At 38.1% G+C, this 15,965-nt stretch overlaps 2 protein-coding genes across 2 annotated transcripts; one reads left to right on the forward strand and one right to left on the reverse strand.

Moving 5' to 3' along the window:
- Positions 1-1,854: 1,854 nt before the first annotated feature.
- On the reverse strand, positions 1,855-8,970 carry LOC141440041 (pre-mRNA-splicing factor RBM22). Its single transcript, XM_074104499.1, has 7 exons — positions 8,701-8,970; positions 8,343-8,396; positions 7,751-8,244; positions 6,976-7,149; positions 5,824-5,966; positions 5,051-5,163; positions 1,855-4,404 (listed from the first exon to the last, which is right to left on the reverse strand). The coding sequence occupies exons 1-7, from the start codon at positions 8,752-8,754 to the stop codon at positions 4,219-4,221; spliced, it is 1,218 nt and encodes a 405-aa protein (XP_073960600.1). The 5' UTR covers positions 8,755-8,970; the 3' UTR covers positions 1,855-4,218.
- A 535-nt stretch (positions 8,971-9,505) lies between these two features.
- Positions 9,506-15,702, forward strand: LOC141440042 (uncharacterized). The gene is made up of 7 exons (XM_074104501.1): positions 9,506-9,695; positions 9,771-9,892; positions 9,983-10,152; positions 11,419-11,654; positions 14,138-14,325; positions 14,701-14,872; positions 15,567-15,702. Exons 1-7 carry the CDS (start codon positions 9,678-9,680, stop codon positions 15,654-15,656), a joined length of 996 nt encoding a protein of 331 aa, XP_073960602.1. The 5' UTR covers positions 9,506-9,677; the 3' UTR covers positions 15,657-15,702.
- The last annotated feature ends 263 nt before the right edge of the window (positions 15,703-15,965 follow it).

The following is a 15,965-nucleotide window of genomic DNA, read 5'->3' on the forward strand; positions in this document are numbered from 1 at the left end:
GAAAGTAAAGTAATCCATTATGCGTCTAAGATTCCTACCGCAGCGAACAAAAGAGCTGATGATCTTGAAACGGCTGAACTGATTTTGATAAATCATGTCTAAGATCCATCGCTAGAAAACCAGCTTTCAAATAAAAAAAACCGCATTCAAATCGGTCCACCCGTTTAAGAGCTACGGTGCCACAGACAGACACACAGACACACAGACACACATAGCAGTCAAACTTATAACACCCCTCTTTTTCGTCGGGGGTTAAAAAGAATCCTATTACGTCTCTCGGGGTAAGTTCAGCGTTTTCATAAGAATAAGAATATATTTTTTTTAGGTTTTTTTTTCTCATTACTAACTTAGAAAAACGTGAAAAACGTGGGGTACAGTCAAGTGCAAAGATATCAACACGGCCAGTTACAAAAATATGTATATACGACTTTATGCACTTGATAAGGCAGAGGCGATTTAGCGACCACTTGCATTGAGTTGGAAACTGAACCTTATTGCTTTCATAATACGTCCCAATTTGCATTGTAATTATTGAAAATACGACTAGCTTTAAAAATATTCTTTGTCAGGTATGTATTCGAAAGCTGCTTTTGATTATGTGGTAGTATGTTCCAATAAATGGGGCCTTATAAAAGGTTAAGGTCGTGTACCTATACATGTTTTTGTAACTTTGGCTGTTTCGATATATTTGCACTTGACTGACCTAATGACGTTTAACTGAGCGGTCAAAACGCTCGAATATTCATTCGGGTCAAGATCTACCTATTATTAATTAATTTCCGCCATTATCCGTGCTGCCTAATTGAGCCACATACAAATAAATATCATGGGACACTTGACACCAATTATTGACCTAGTCCCAAACTAAGCAAAGCTAGTAGGTACTGCTGGATACTAGGCAACGGTTAAACATACTTAAATACATATTAAACATCCAAGACCCGAGAACAAACATTCGTATTATTCATACAAATATCTGCCCCGGCCGGGAATCGAACCCGGGACCTCAAGCTTCGTGCCAGGTTCTCTTGCGTGATTTGATCTGTGATTTCGTTATCAATTAAAATCAAAATTGATGTTTTGCTGTGTAGAAGGAGGTACTATAATATTCATTTTATTTTAAATCTACCGTTGGATTGAAACTTGAATTCGTTATTCCTGATTTAGTTCATTTGAACGTACCTATAGATAAAGCTAATAACACCATTTATTATTATTATTTTCATTGTTACTAACCTCTATGATCTCTGTCCGAAATAAATGGCTTATTATCATTATTATGTGTTAATAATAATAAAATAATATGTACGACTCCCACGTAAAAGAGCAGAAATTAAACTGGGGCGCTACTTTGAACATGAAACTACCGTGACTCATTGTACCGGATAACTCGTCTTAAATCGAGTTTAGCTCTACATGTTCGGGCTATTTCACTCGTAGCCCATCTTCCTCTTCCTTCCTTTCCTCGGTTTCGACGGGGAGTCGCGCGAACAGGGCGGTGGCGCGCAGTGCGCGTGTTGCAGCAGCCGACGAGTCGCGTAGCTCCTATATAGTAAGAAGGGTTACGAAATAGCCCGAAACATGACGAGCTAAACTCGATTTAAGGCGTGAGTTAGTCCGGTACAATATAATTTAATATGGGGCGCTACTTTCTACTTAACTTGCACATTATTGATGATAAGTGCTTAAATATAATATAGCAACAATTTTATGATGTACGAGTATGGAAACCAAATGAAAATACAATTTCTATTTAGTCTCGTTTCTACTTCTTTACGTGGCAGTTTACATGATTTTGATACCCACATCGCGTTTGTATCAGGATTTCGGGTTATTCAAAAGAAAAACAAGCAATTTAGCCTAACTATTTTATTTAATTACAAGACTTATCTACACATCAAAACAATTATAGAAACAAATTCAATGACACCACAGTGTTCAATGTACCTACGTACAACATTGCCACTCATGATCTCCAATTTTAAAGTCAGTACAACATATTATCTGGAAGCGGCCAAAGTTTTCAAACAGATATGGAAAAAGAGAAAAGACAGAACAACAGATTTCAAAGAGATAGATATTTGATGCATTTAGCCGCTTCGATGTATGATGGAACTCTTCGCGTAAGTTGCACCATGATATTTTAACGATAATCTATTTGATTTGAAGACTGGTTTGACATTGGCAATGATACTTTAGTCCCATCTTATAGACAGATTTGGTAGCTAGCTAGATACGAAATGGGAATTATGCTTTCCCTTCATGTAGCTAAGTACTAAATGTAATCTAATCAAATGTAATGTAACTTTCCGAAGACTTTAGTAACAAATATGGATGTGATTATGGATTATTACAAATGGGGACGTTTTTCCCATTTTTCATAGCCAAATTTGGTAGCTAGCTACGAAATGGGAATTGTGCTTCTGGGAATATTTTGCCCATTTCAAAGCTAGCTACCAAATTTGGCTTCGAGATAGGACTAAAGGGTAATGGTTATAGTAACTAGTGCAACTCGCGCTTAGTTTGATACATCAGTGACCGCTCAAGTTCAGCGTGCGACAGAAAGGGCGTACAGTGTTCATGTTACACATACTACGTATTGCAGCCACTGCTAGACGTTTGAATTTCCTAAACTTGAGCGAGCACTCAGTAGTATACTTAAGGTATGTTTTACAACTCATCAATAAATTGTATGTGACATAAATGTGATGCCATCTCTGTTTATTCGGACAAAACAAACAAAGACCGAATTACATTTTTATCGGTCACATAAAATTTATTAAAATGAATGGTGAAACAGGTTGATAACATTGCTAAGAACAAATCTGAGTATGGGACCTAACTTTTACTGTCGGTAGTACATGAGTACTACCTATTTGTTTCGTCTTCAAGACATTCAGTCAAACCGTTCACATAAAACAACTTCATTAGATGGTTGATGTTCTGAAGAATTAGTGGTTTTGCAATGCAATGCAAATTTATTCAAAAATCAACCTTAATTTAACAGCTATGTTAACTACTAGAACCTGTCTAATATACAGATAGCTTGGAGAAGCTACTCCTTGATGTAATTATGACAGGCTACCCTAATCCGGGAACTAGCTAAAATCATAGGTTCTCAAACCTGGGATGTAACGCCCCCTTGCGGACTTTGAAGGTTTTCAGGAGTGCAGTAACAGTAGAAATTAGAATGCCCAGAGAAAATTATCAGGAGTGATTTAGTAAGTAAAAGAAAAAGTAGAGCTATAGAAAACAAATAAATAAAGGGTGTACAGTGTCCAAACTAAAACTGAGAACCTATGAGCTAAAGGTTGTTCGCAAACAGTATTGCTGCTGGCTATGTTATATTTTTAGAAAGTGGATGTCGAGTGCAGGTTCTCAAACCTCGTCTCAAACCACATTAAATACTCGGTGTAGTCTTTGAGTTGGATGAATACGACAATATCAGTATCCTGCTTTATCCTGTAAGGTGCTATTACACTTGAGCATTCATTACATTTGAGCTTGCATAGTGAATGATACATTACAAGTAGAAGTTCATAAATTAAACAAGAGTGGTCTAGCGAGCATACTAACGACAGTAAAATTTCTTCGAGCTTTATAACAAACCGAGCAATTTTATTGTCCCGCCGCCATTCTCTTCGCCCATGCCTCCCGCGCACCTGTCGTATTTTTTGACGAGCTTTTACTAGAGCGTTCGTTAGAATGACCGTCAAAATGTTCATAGTGATGTTAGGCTTGGTTCGTTGTTCATTTCGATAAATTGAAAACGGCGAATGCTCGGCAGTTTGCTGTAATGGGACTATGACATACGTATTTTTTATGCTGTCACGAATAAATATTTTCGTTTCTTTCTTTTACAAATTAATGCTTAAGTGTATTAGCACCTTCGATTTATTAAATTCTGATCGCGGAGCATGAAGAATTTCGTACACTGACCTTCGCTACTTGTTTCTGTCGCTCCCGCGTAAATATTTTCCGTTACATTAGTACAAATACCAGAGTGCGAGTGAATATTTACGTGCGAGCGACAGACACAGGTAGTGAAGGTCATTATACGAAATTATTCGCGCTTCGCAACCGTGCTTTACTAGAGTATAGTGTGCTGAATTTAGGCGAATAGCAACATATGATTACGAAATCTTGCAACATATGCTTACAAAATGCTCTTTAGCCAGTTCCCAAGCATTTGTCTCGCAAATGCTTCCCAGACGCGTTTTACGTTTGTGGCGCGTTCGCGTGCGCATGTCCGAGCCTGGAGGGGTCCTGGCTGGGGTAGTGGAGCGGCTGCGCGGGAGGCGCGGGCGGCGGCGGCGCGGGCGGCGCGCCCCACCCGCCCCACGCCGCCGGCCCGTAGTGGTGCAGGTTGAAGAAGTCGTTGGGACGGTTCGGCGGCGGCGGCATCTGAACATAAATTATAAAGGCTCAGTTTAAATTGCAATTAATAGTTTGAAAAACCGGCCAAGTGCAAGTCTGACTCGCGCACGAAGGGTTCCGTACCATTATCTATCTATACATTAGACATTAGCAAAAACATGGGGAAAAAAATCAAGTTTGTTGTATGGGTGCCTCCCTTAAATATTTATTTTAATCTGTATTTAGTATTTGTTGTTATAGGGGCCACAGTAATAATCTGTGAAAAATTTAAGTGTCTAACTAATGCGGCTCAAGAGATAGAGCTCTGTGGCAGACGGACGGACAGACAGACAAACAGACAGCGGAGTCTCAGTAATAGGGTTCCGTTGGCATTATTGGGGTACGGAACCCTAAAGAGGAAATGATAAGTTTATTTGGGACACAGACAAATAATAAAAAAAAAATGTTTGTGCCTGAAATGGTCCTGCCTCAGCATAAATGTGGACTCCTCGGGTGGAGTCAGCGTTGGTCTTCCGACAAGACCATCGATTCATTAGGCGTCTGGGGCAGGGCCCGCACGCACGTTACGGGAGATTCCCATAATGCATGCAGAGAACGTCGAATAGCCCTCTCATTCTGATAGGAGGCTTGTGCCCAACCGTGGGACTCAGACATGAGGTTAAATTGAACTGACCTGTGGCGGAAACGGATGCAGGAAGGCGGGCGCCGGTGGCAGGGCCCCTGGCAGGCCGGGCACGGGCTCCAGAGCAGGCATTATTTCGTTCTTCTCGTTGGTGCCTTGACGTCCTGAAAACAATAGCATTACTAGTTGTTATCGTCATCCGTACAGGGAATAAAACACGCCTATACTCATGTCAAAAATAGATATGTTAATACAAACTTATACCAAAACAAAATCTCTTAACCAATTACAAATCAAGCACACACATCTAAACATTTTCCGTTGCCTGTAATTTATTTTTCGCAGATTGGAAACCTACATAATAATATGTTAAAATCTTTCGAGTGAGAATCCAAATCCTTTTTTAGTGGAATAAAATTAGTTACTAGTACGAAATCTTAATACTAAGAAAAAGTTTTGACAGAAAGCATTCAAAGTGTGGATGAAACAAAAATAATCAATAAAGAGCTAAAGATTGTCTGATAGATATTGCTTTTATAAAGTTGGCTGGCTGCTCTGTTTTTTTTTTTATTAACTACATACTTGTTTAAATATGAAAGGTTATTTCTATAACCTTTCATATTTAAACATGCCTGCGGTATTCCCGGACCGATATGACCTTCAAGTTTTTAAGAAAAGAGCGTACTCTTACCTTAAAGGCCGGCAACGCACTTGTGACTCTTCTGGTGTTGCGGGTGTCCATGGGCGACGGTAATCGCTTACCATCAGGCGATCCGCCTGCTCGTTTTCCCCCTATACCATAAAAAAAAAAGCTCAAGATTTACCTTGCGACTTGCCCCACTTGATGGTAAGTCTCTTGCCTCCGATGACCAGTCGGTTGAAAGTCTTCTCAGCAGCATGCTCGGATGCACTCCTGGTAGTATACTGTACAAAAGCGCACTGCGCTCGTGGCACCAGGGTGAGAGACCTAGTAACAGGACAATACATAGTAAGTAGCAATCGACTATCAAAGGTGGAAAAGTATAATCCCACTAAGGGCCACTTGCATGGGTTGCCCTGGGTTAAAAAATGAAACTGTTAACCCGGGATTAGAGATCACAGTCCCAACTTTCTTAACACTACTTAAATGGTGGGTCGAGTTCCATCACCAAAAAGGTTTCAGAATGTTGCTTTACATATATTTTTCTTGTGTATACATACACATACATACATAAAATCACACCTCTTTCCCAACGGGGTAGGCAGAGACTACATCCTTCCACTTGCTACGATTCTGGCATACAACTCTCCCTTCCTCTACATTCATCAATCTTTCCATGCATGCTTCCTGCATGTGCAGTACTCCTGACCCGACCTTTCTTCAGAATGTCCTTGATTTGATTGTGGTATGTTTGTCTAGGCCTTCCTCTCCCAACGTTGGGAATGCTCGTCTTATAGATCTGCCTAGTCAACCTTCCTGTATCTAACAATAAAAATTTCAATTCTAAAGGGGAGAACCATTGTGTCCTGGAAACAAGGATAGGACATGCCTTAGCAAATTTCTCATTTATATTTTTTCTAGAACTCAAACACTAGGAGCACCCTCTTCTGTTCATAGCCAGCAAATAAGACAAACAGACATATTATTTTATTTGTTGATTTTGTTACACATTCATCACAACAAAAAGAACAATGCAACACAAACCAATTTGACGACCAGATGGCCTAGTGGTTAGAGAACCTGACTACGAAGCTTAAGGTCCCGGGTTCCATTCCCGTGTTGGGGCAGATATTTGTATGAAAAATACAAATGTTTGTTCTCGGGTCTTGGGTGTTTAATATGTATTTAAGTATGTATCTATCTATATAATTATATTTATCCGTTGCTTAGTACCCATAACACAAGCTTTGCTAAGCTTAATTTGGGACTAGGTCAATTGGTGTGAATTGTCCCGTGATATTTATTTATTTATTTAATGTAACTTAAATATTCAAACCTTATTTCTCCATATTGATAGAAGTGTCCTCTTAGCTCCTCCTCAGTAATGTTTTCTGGTAGATTGCCGACATAGAGTGTGGTCACAGTCCTGTCCTCAGGGGGAGGCAGTGCAGGCATGGCTGCGGCTCGCCGCATCAACTTCTCAGCTACTGGGTCATTTACACCATAGTATCTGTAGAATTTTTTTTATAAATGGTAATAGAGAAAGAAAATACATTTAAACACAACAAATAGACAACACCTAGAACAGGGTTTCCATGGAATTGTTAAAAAAAAAATATATAAGAAACCTTGACCTACAATCAGTGGCGTAGCTACGAAGGGGCTAGGCGGGGCAGTGCCCCGGGGCCCTCAAGCTCAGGGGGCCCTCGAAATTCTGCTTTATAGCTGATGATAAAGTTGCTTAACATTTTTAAAGTATTTGTATATATAATGATTTTACTTCAAAAAACCTAACCAGTTTTGATAGCAGTGGGCCGCATTTTTTTATTTGCCCCAGGGCCCTAGGTTACCTAGCTACGCCACTGCCTACAATAATGTGTCATTCATTGCAGTTGAGAATCTGACACTGGCTCAGTATACTACAATAAAACAACTTTTACTTGTTCTAAAAGCACTATTTTTTTTAGCAAGATGTATTTTGCCACTGTCAATGTAGACATTACAGACATGAGGAGACTGTTTGGTTAATGACTCCAGTTGTTAAATTTTGATCATAAGTAGCAGTATCCAAAGCCTCCTTAAAAATAAGAAAAAAAAAAAGATTATATTACCTGTCCTTAATATTTTGGTCAGCCAAAGGATCATCCGGATCAGTAGGCTTTTCATGCCGATATGGACACTCCTCTCCTCTCCGACACTCGCCTTTCACCCAGAATGAGCACACATGGGGTCGGTTCCGTTTGTAATAGGGAGCAGTCCGTGCCAACCTCAATAGTAAGTCTGAAGCACCTTTAGACTTGAGTGCAGAATTACTAGGCTGAGTAGAATCAAATTTAGACATCTGACTATCTAAGTTTTGAATGTAATATTCCTTATTAACTTCATTACGAGGTAGATCATCTTGTATCTTAAGGGCTGCATCTCTGACTTGGATTGGCAAACCATACTCCAAATCTAACAGGCATGTTTGACAAACATTTTTCAGTTTGGAACATGTCTGACAAATCTCTGTTTTCTTGAAACGCATTCTAGAGCCTGGACACCAACGAAAGACAGTGAATGGGCGAGCACATATCTTACACTCCTTGCCATACTTTTCTTTGGTCTGAAAAAAAAAAATGAATTATCACTAACATTGAAGCTATGTATTAATAAATTAATCGCAATTCTTAAATAATGATTGGTAGAGAAGTAATACTTTACCATTCGGATGTATGGATTATCCCCAAGACATGTTTGGCACAATATTGGGAAATCCTGCAAAAGAGAAATGCAGTTAAAGCAAATTCAGTAGTTTTTAGTAGTGTTGAATTAATAATATAATTGAAAATATCACTGAAGTCACTTAACCCTTCGTATAAAAGAAGTTAAAAAGAAAAACCTGAACTTTGATATCATTTGTCCTAAATAATACCCACAACACGGATTGCTTGTATAGGTTACTTGCCTTAATTTTTAATTTATTTACTAATGTTGATACTTGAAAGCAAAGCAAATATGTTAATGTATAAGCTTTATAGGGATTAAATACAAATATAAAGAAATATCGACGAAAGCTTACCGAATCTTCCCAATTTTGACGATTGTACGTGTTTGTGGATTTCGACACAGCCATATTTAAATGTTTTCAGAAATGTGCCATTTACTTTACTCACTATACCTATAAAAGCAAATGTTCTACAAGATGAAAATAAATTGAGCAAAAAATAACACGAAGCTCCACACAAGAAGAATTAATTTATCACAAATTTAACACCACGCAACGCAAAACAGCAGTCCACAGACTAATAACCTACATAGGTACTTATACTCTTTGCTAATAACAGAGTATATGACTAGCACAGACTATTAAGAGATACTACGTGCAGCAGTCGGCAGTCACAGCAGGGCTACTACGAAACTCGAAACTCGAAGTTCGTATCATACCGTCCCTCTCGCTCTCGTATTAAATAGTATAAGTGTCAGAGGGACCGCACGACACGAACTTCGAGTTTCGAGTTTCGGAGTAGCCCTGCAGCACCTCACCTTTGCACAGCCAGCACACAAACGTACAACAAAACCAAAAACCCAAACCACAAAACCTCAGTAATAATGCGGCTAACTAAATTAGCGTGTCAGGGTTGGTATATATTAGGACAGAACATTAACCAACTTTTATTTGGCAAGAGTGTCTTAGTTTTCAGTATGTTTATAGATAAAGTACTCTGTGGTCTTAGTTTAGTTTTCAATGTTGGTACAAAGTACGTTCATAATTCCATACATTGTGTTTTTTATATGAAGTGTCGATATGCGTGAAACAGACCAATAATGTACTCTGTCTCTGTCTGTTCTGTGGGTCAATGGAACTACTAACCATAGACCTATACCTAACTAAAATAACTAAATGTAAATGTCAAATCAAAAACGTTGACTGATTGACTGATGTTTGAGCTAGAATTTTGCTGTGTTTGTTTGTAAAACATTTTTAAAGACAAGCATAATATTTTATTGTAATTCCTTGAATATTATTTATTAGGTCCTTTGTTAATAAATATAATTATGTCCATAACCACATTGGTAAGTTCTTAAAATTTCTAATACTTACACCCGGCAGTTCGCACCAATATGCTATAAATTTTGATCGTTTTGCAGTATTATGTACATTTAAAAAAAGAGAACGCACATGAAGACTCTATTTGGTGTTGTGGCTGGAGTAGAATAGGAAGTGAGAAGAAAAAACCTGAGGAAAATGCGGAAAATAACGAAAATTCACAGTAAGATCTACTTTTTCTAACCTCGACATTGGCGGAAGAATCAATGGAGCTATATATTTTTTTAATTGATTGATTCCATATGTTTAAAAGGGACTCTAACCATTCGCAAGAAGTCGCCGAAGACTACATTATAACAGGAGGTTTAGATGACCTCATCAAAATATGGCAGTTGGACAGTAATGGGAAACTAGAACTTAAACACCAGCTCGAGGGGCATTCACTTGGCGTTATTTCCGTGGCTGTTAGTCCTGATGGGAAAAGTAAGATCACAAAACATTCATCATCCTTGTACAGTCAAAGGCATAAAATGTCTTTGTATATTTTACTCAAAGCCCCCAAATTTTTGAGTTACAACTGTTTTTGATTTCATGTGCGATATGTGTACATAGACCTTATGATTAGTGGCATAAAATGAGTACCTATATGGATATTTTTATGGCAACATTATGCCCTTGACAGTGACTAAATGGAAATATAAATTACCTACTCTACTTCTGTTAAAAATTTAGCCAAGTAGTACACACTTGTTATGAATATGAAGTAATTCATACTGATACTGACCTAATTCATTTTTTTTTGCCATAAAGATGTGTCTTCACACTACTCATTTAACCCTTTAGTGGGTAACGTCAAGATATTTGCCGTCATACGACTCAGATATTTTATTTTTTTCTCAATGAACGTGTTGTTAGTTAATATAACTTTTGGTTCGCATAAGAGAACATACTCGTACCAATTTACGAAAAAAAGAATAGCAGATAAACGTTATTCCAACCATTGTTAAATGATGATTCTTAGGCCTGAACTTAGATTTTTAACTATTCCTTACAATTGAACAAAAATGTTTGTAAATAAAATTTTGTTTGCTGGATTTATCCGATAGTCACAATTCTCTACTTTCAGAGACAAGATTGGCGATATAAAGTTTAAAGAAAAAAAAACTGTTATTTGATAATTTTAAAAAATGAAGACGGCAATATATTTGCCACTATCCGTTAAGTGTCTGGTGTTTATTAAAGGAAAGGGTGGGTTAGGCTACAATTGTTATTGATTTATATATGGAGCAATAGCTTAATTCAATACTTCAAATTTGCCTTTTACCTTTATTGCTGAAGAGATTTTCACGTTTTCAATTAAGGTCGGGCAGCTACGGGACCCTGACTATAAGCATGGCCCGATATGCTCTTGCTCGGTTATTTATTTGAAAGAATTCAGTTTTAAGTTAAATAAAGGTTTTAATTATTTCTTATCATCTATTGGTTTTTAATTTATTTATTTTAGATACGTCGTGCCACCCGTAGTTCCCCCGGCGAACTGACATGACGGTCTTGTCACTTAATGCCCTTGGCTGATAGCGGCAAACATATTGCCGTCTCATAATTCGGAAACCCTGCAATAATATAAACATTTCTCTTTCTCAAAAATCATAAAAAAAATCATTCATGCTGTGCGTATCGTTAAAGTTCTTGATTCATTGCTTTAAAAAATAATGGTCAAAGGGTTAATTGTAATAAAATCCTTTACAGCCTTAGCCAGCAGCTCGCAAGACTCATCCTTAATTCTATGGGATATTGCATCTGGGGAAAAGCTGAAGACTATGGAAACTGACACCACCGATGTATGGACGTTGGACTTCTCACCAGATGGAAAACATGTGATCTCTGGCAGCAATGCGGGGAAGATTCTCATATTCAGCGTAGAAACAGGGAAACAGGAGCAGACATTGGATACTAGAGGAAAATTTACACTGAGTGTTGCTTATGTAAGTGTATATATAGGCTATATACCAGTATTTTATATATATGTTATTATTTAAATAGGGTGCATGGGACACATACTTATATTAATAGCTGAAGCAGCACTCCTTCAGTTCATGGCTGGTGTTCTGTTCAAGCTCTCCTCCTCTCTCTCCTCCCACAGGATTAGCAGACAAAGTCATGGGGAAAAGCAAGTATAAAATAAGTAAATAATATAATATAAAGCATATAACAGTCACCAGCACCAATATTTGACACAAGTGTGCATAAATATCTGATACAACTCTTACTTCTAGGGCCGGAACATGTCAGATATTTTTGCATGCTACTCTGTGGCAAATATTAATGCTGGGGACTGTACCATCAGCCAAATATGTGGTCTACCACCTTTAAGTTGATAATCATTGGCATGTAATAAAACAATAATGCCAATAGATGTGTCTGTTAACTTGAAAGTTTGACTTTAGAGACATTTTATTTATTATTATTAAAGACATGTTCATTTGAAAGGAACTTGTTTAAAAATGTATAGACCACTTAATTCTAATATCGAGCCAGTAAAGTGCCTTGGGCCCTGTGGTGAGTCTAGGATGACAGTAGATATTTATAATTATAGTTTTAGTTTTTATTTATTTATCCATGCATATGTCGGCGGCCGATCGTAAAATCCGCCAGATCACGAAATTCCTAGCATATCGTGAAATGCCGCCATTTCATGAATTGGCTAAGGGACACCGCCATATCGTTCAAAACTCACCGTTTAACGATTTGCCTAGTGACGTTTAGGCAGATCATGAAATTCCTAGGCATATCATGAAGCGCCGCATTTCATGATTTGGCCAGTTTAGGCAGATCATGAAATTGCTAGGCATATCATGAACGCCGCCATATCGGTTCTGGCACTTCGCCGGCCGCTGCCGCGGCACGCTCGCTTCGCTCGCTCGGCTCGTGCGTTGTGATCACAATTAAAACTAACCACTCCTCGCTTCGCTCGTCGTACCTAAATTTTTCTATATAAATAAGTGACAACTAGTGAATACTTTATTTATCAACAAAATACTAACCTCTAAATACGGGCAGACGTCCATGGTTTTTTCACATTGTGCACAGAATACGTTTGATTCACATAAAAAGAACGGAGCTGATGTTCAAAAGCTTCTTTTGCACTTCTATTTTGAATTCAATCACTAGTTTCCATTTTGTTGCTTTTCAGTAAAACTCAGCTGGTCACATTGCATAGCATTATTTTAGATGTGCCAGAAAGGACGAGAATATATATTATTTAGGCACATGTTATGCCTTTTTATCATGAAATGTGATATTACGTGAATTTTACGATCATGCATACATCCATGTGGATAACCCCCTTGGCTATAAAGCTGAATCCACTTTTGGGTTCATCATCAGCCGGAAGACGTCCTGCTGAACAATGGCCTCCCCATTAGAACGCCATAATGAACGACAACTCGCCACTTGCATCCACCGATGTCCTGCCACTCTTACAATGTCGCCAGTTCACCTGGTGGGAGGCCTACCAGCACTTCGTCTTCCGGTTTGTGCTCGCGACTTGAGGACTTTTCTCCCCCAATGGTTATCAGTTCTTGAGCGAGAGAGTAAGAGCTGGCATACCTACTTTTGGGTTATTTTATAGTAAAGCTTTATGTATCCACACAGTTCAATTAGTTTATAATATATAAATTATTTTAGTGATAATTAGTTTACTATTATGGTCCCTATTGGTTAAAAGCCTCCTCTATCTCTTTCCACTTTTGTTTATTTTGAGCAGTGCTCGCTCATCCAGTTATTTAAAGCTGTTTTTACAATTTCATCAACACATCTTTTCTTTTGCCATCCTCTTTATCTTTTTCCAGCAGGACCAAGCCACTCTGTTGTTTGTAATGTCCATCTATTATCCTGGTATCTAAATTTTGAATTCTTGCGTATGTCAGTATTTCGTATTTTATCAGTTCTTTTCAGTTTCAGGATACTTCTTTTCATAGCATGTTGGCATGAGAGTATTTTGTTTTTAACCTTGTTAGTGAATGTGCAAGTCTTTTTTTTTCCATTTTTTTTTGAGGCTTAAGTGCACTTGTGTGTCTATGCCAGCCTCATTGAAAGACTCGATGTCCACATTCATCAAACACTTCTATTGCGATGTACAGATTATCTGGCTGCAAAGGAGTGCTTGATGAACCTGTAAATTCGTACTGCATCTTCCGATACCGGACAACTCAAAATAACACCATTGAACAGGTCCAAATCACTCAACCACCTCTCGCGGATATCCTTAGTCAATACACACTCCACCAAAAAATGTATTAAGTCCTCAATCTTATTACAATCCGTGATGTTCAAGTCTGGCTAGCATATGTTAAGCAGGGTAAACTACATGAATCCAATTCCATTATGATCTTCTTTAGCCTCAGGCCTCAGAATATAGTTTCCTTTTAAGACTTTCTAGTTGTTATCCTTATATCATTTCCCACAGAGTCCCGACGGCAAGTATATAGCCAGTGGAGCGTTGGATGGAATCATCAACATCTTCGATGTGGCGCAAGGGAAGCTGGTCCACACTTTAGAGGGTCACGCTATGCCCATCCGCAGTCTTTGCTTCTCCCCAGACTCGCAGTTGCTGCTGACTGGGTCTGATGACGGACACATGAAGCTTTATGATGTGTAAGCTACTTATAATAATTCAAGAATGAACCTTTTTTTACCCAACAGGCTGAAGGAGGGTTATGCTTTTCGAGTGTATGTATGTCTTATTTTTTTTAAAGATTATTAGATTATATTTACTATGTATAATATTGTATACTGTATGCGCTAGCTCTATGCGTCTTTGTGTTGCAAGGTTTTAAACAAAACACTTTTTATTACATAAGTATACTATGGAACATCTTTTGAAAAACAAACGGTATTGACTGACACGCAGGTATATAATTTTTTACTTTTTTTTCCTGTTTTTGTTGAGGCTTTGCGAGTGCTTTTAAAAGACTTGTTTGTAATTCTATATGTGCCACTCTTAAAACACAATTTACTATTTTACTTCAGGGTGCACGCCAATCTAGCGGGTACGTTATCTGGGCACGCGTCTTGGGTGCTCTCGGTGGCGTTCTCACCGGATGGCAAACGTTTCGTGTCCAGCAGCGCCGATCGGACCGTGCGAGTCTGGGATTTGGATAGCATGCAGTGCCAAAACGTGTTCAAAGAGAATAATGACCAGGTGAATGTTCTTCTATTCTAATTATAAGTCGCTAAACGCATGACTGAGTCGTCGTGGTTTACGGTTGAGTATCAGTAGTGAACCTTCATGACAACTTTCTTGGGAAAATAGTGTACTTTACCTTCCACTTGAGTTCCATGAGAGTGTGGGTACCTAGTTGGTAGCTTGGTTGTTTATTTTTATCGTATCGTTGAGTTTCCTTTATGTTTCTGCTAGTTTACCCACGGCTTTTCCCACGTGAACTATTAGATCTGATAGTTTAAAAAATCTGGATTTTGCTATGGGAATGCACAAAAATTTCGTGCAATATTTCATGTCTACACTTAGCGGTTGAGAATTGAGGTTCTTACGAGAATGTAATGTAGGCATTACAGAAAAACAGTTTTGTTGCAGTTATGTGTTAACATGTATTAGAAAATATAACTTAATTAGATAAATCGGCACCAAAATACCACGAACTTCGAGTTTCGTAGTAGCCCTGCTGATCGATCATGATTACCATTATTAAATCACTTACATACCTAGTCTCTTATATGAAAATTAAAACTTCATTTTTGTCTTTTTTTTCTGTACTGTACGTACTAATGTAGTTTTTGAGAATTAGGATATGTTGACAGATTTGTTCAAAAACGACATTAAAAATTTCCTGAACAGCCAGGAGTTAATCTTATGGAGTATTGTTTTTTTTTTTCAGGTTTGGGGTGTGAAGTTTAATGCCGACAGCAATAAGATAGTATCTGTATCAGAAGACAAGAGTTTAATCATTTATTCGTGTCCATTATAGCATGTTAAGTATATTATATTTAAGAAATAAAAAATATTTCACAGAATTTCTAATTTATTTGTATATTTGGCTGGTGGCTCGTTTCTTTCAAAAGCAGTAAATACCTATCATTACTTACACGATACTATACTGAGCGGCAAAAAATCTGGCTCTCAAATGTATGCAGAAATAGGCAATGTTTTATCTAGAGTGGGCCAATTGCCGCTGAGTATATTTACAGTTTGATTTGCGTGTTCCTATGGCAAGTTCACGCACTGTTGTTATGTGTCACTGTAATCACTGTTGGTTTTAGCACTTCCAACTATTGGG

The sequence above is a fragment of the Choristoneura fumiferana genome, chromosome 21, assembly GCF_025370935.1.
Source record: "Choristoneura fumiferana chromosome 21, NRCan_CFum_1, whole genome shotgun sequence".
NCBI lineage: Eukaryota > Metazoa > Arthropoda > Insecta > Lepidoptera > Tortricidae > Choristoneura > Choristoneura fumiferana.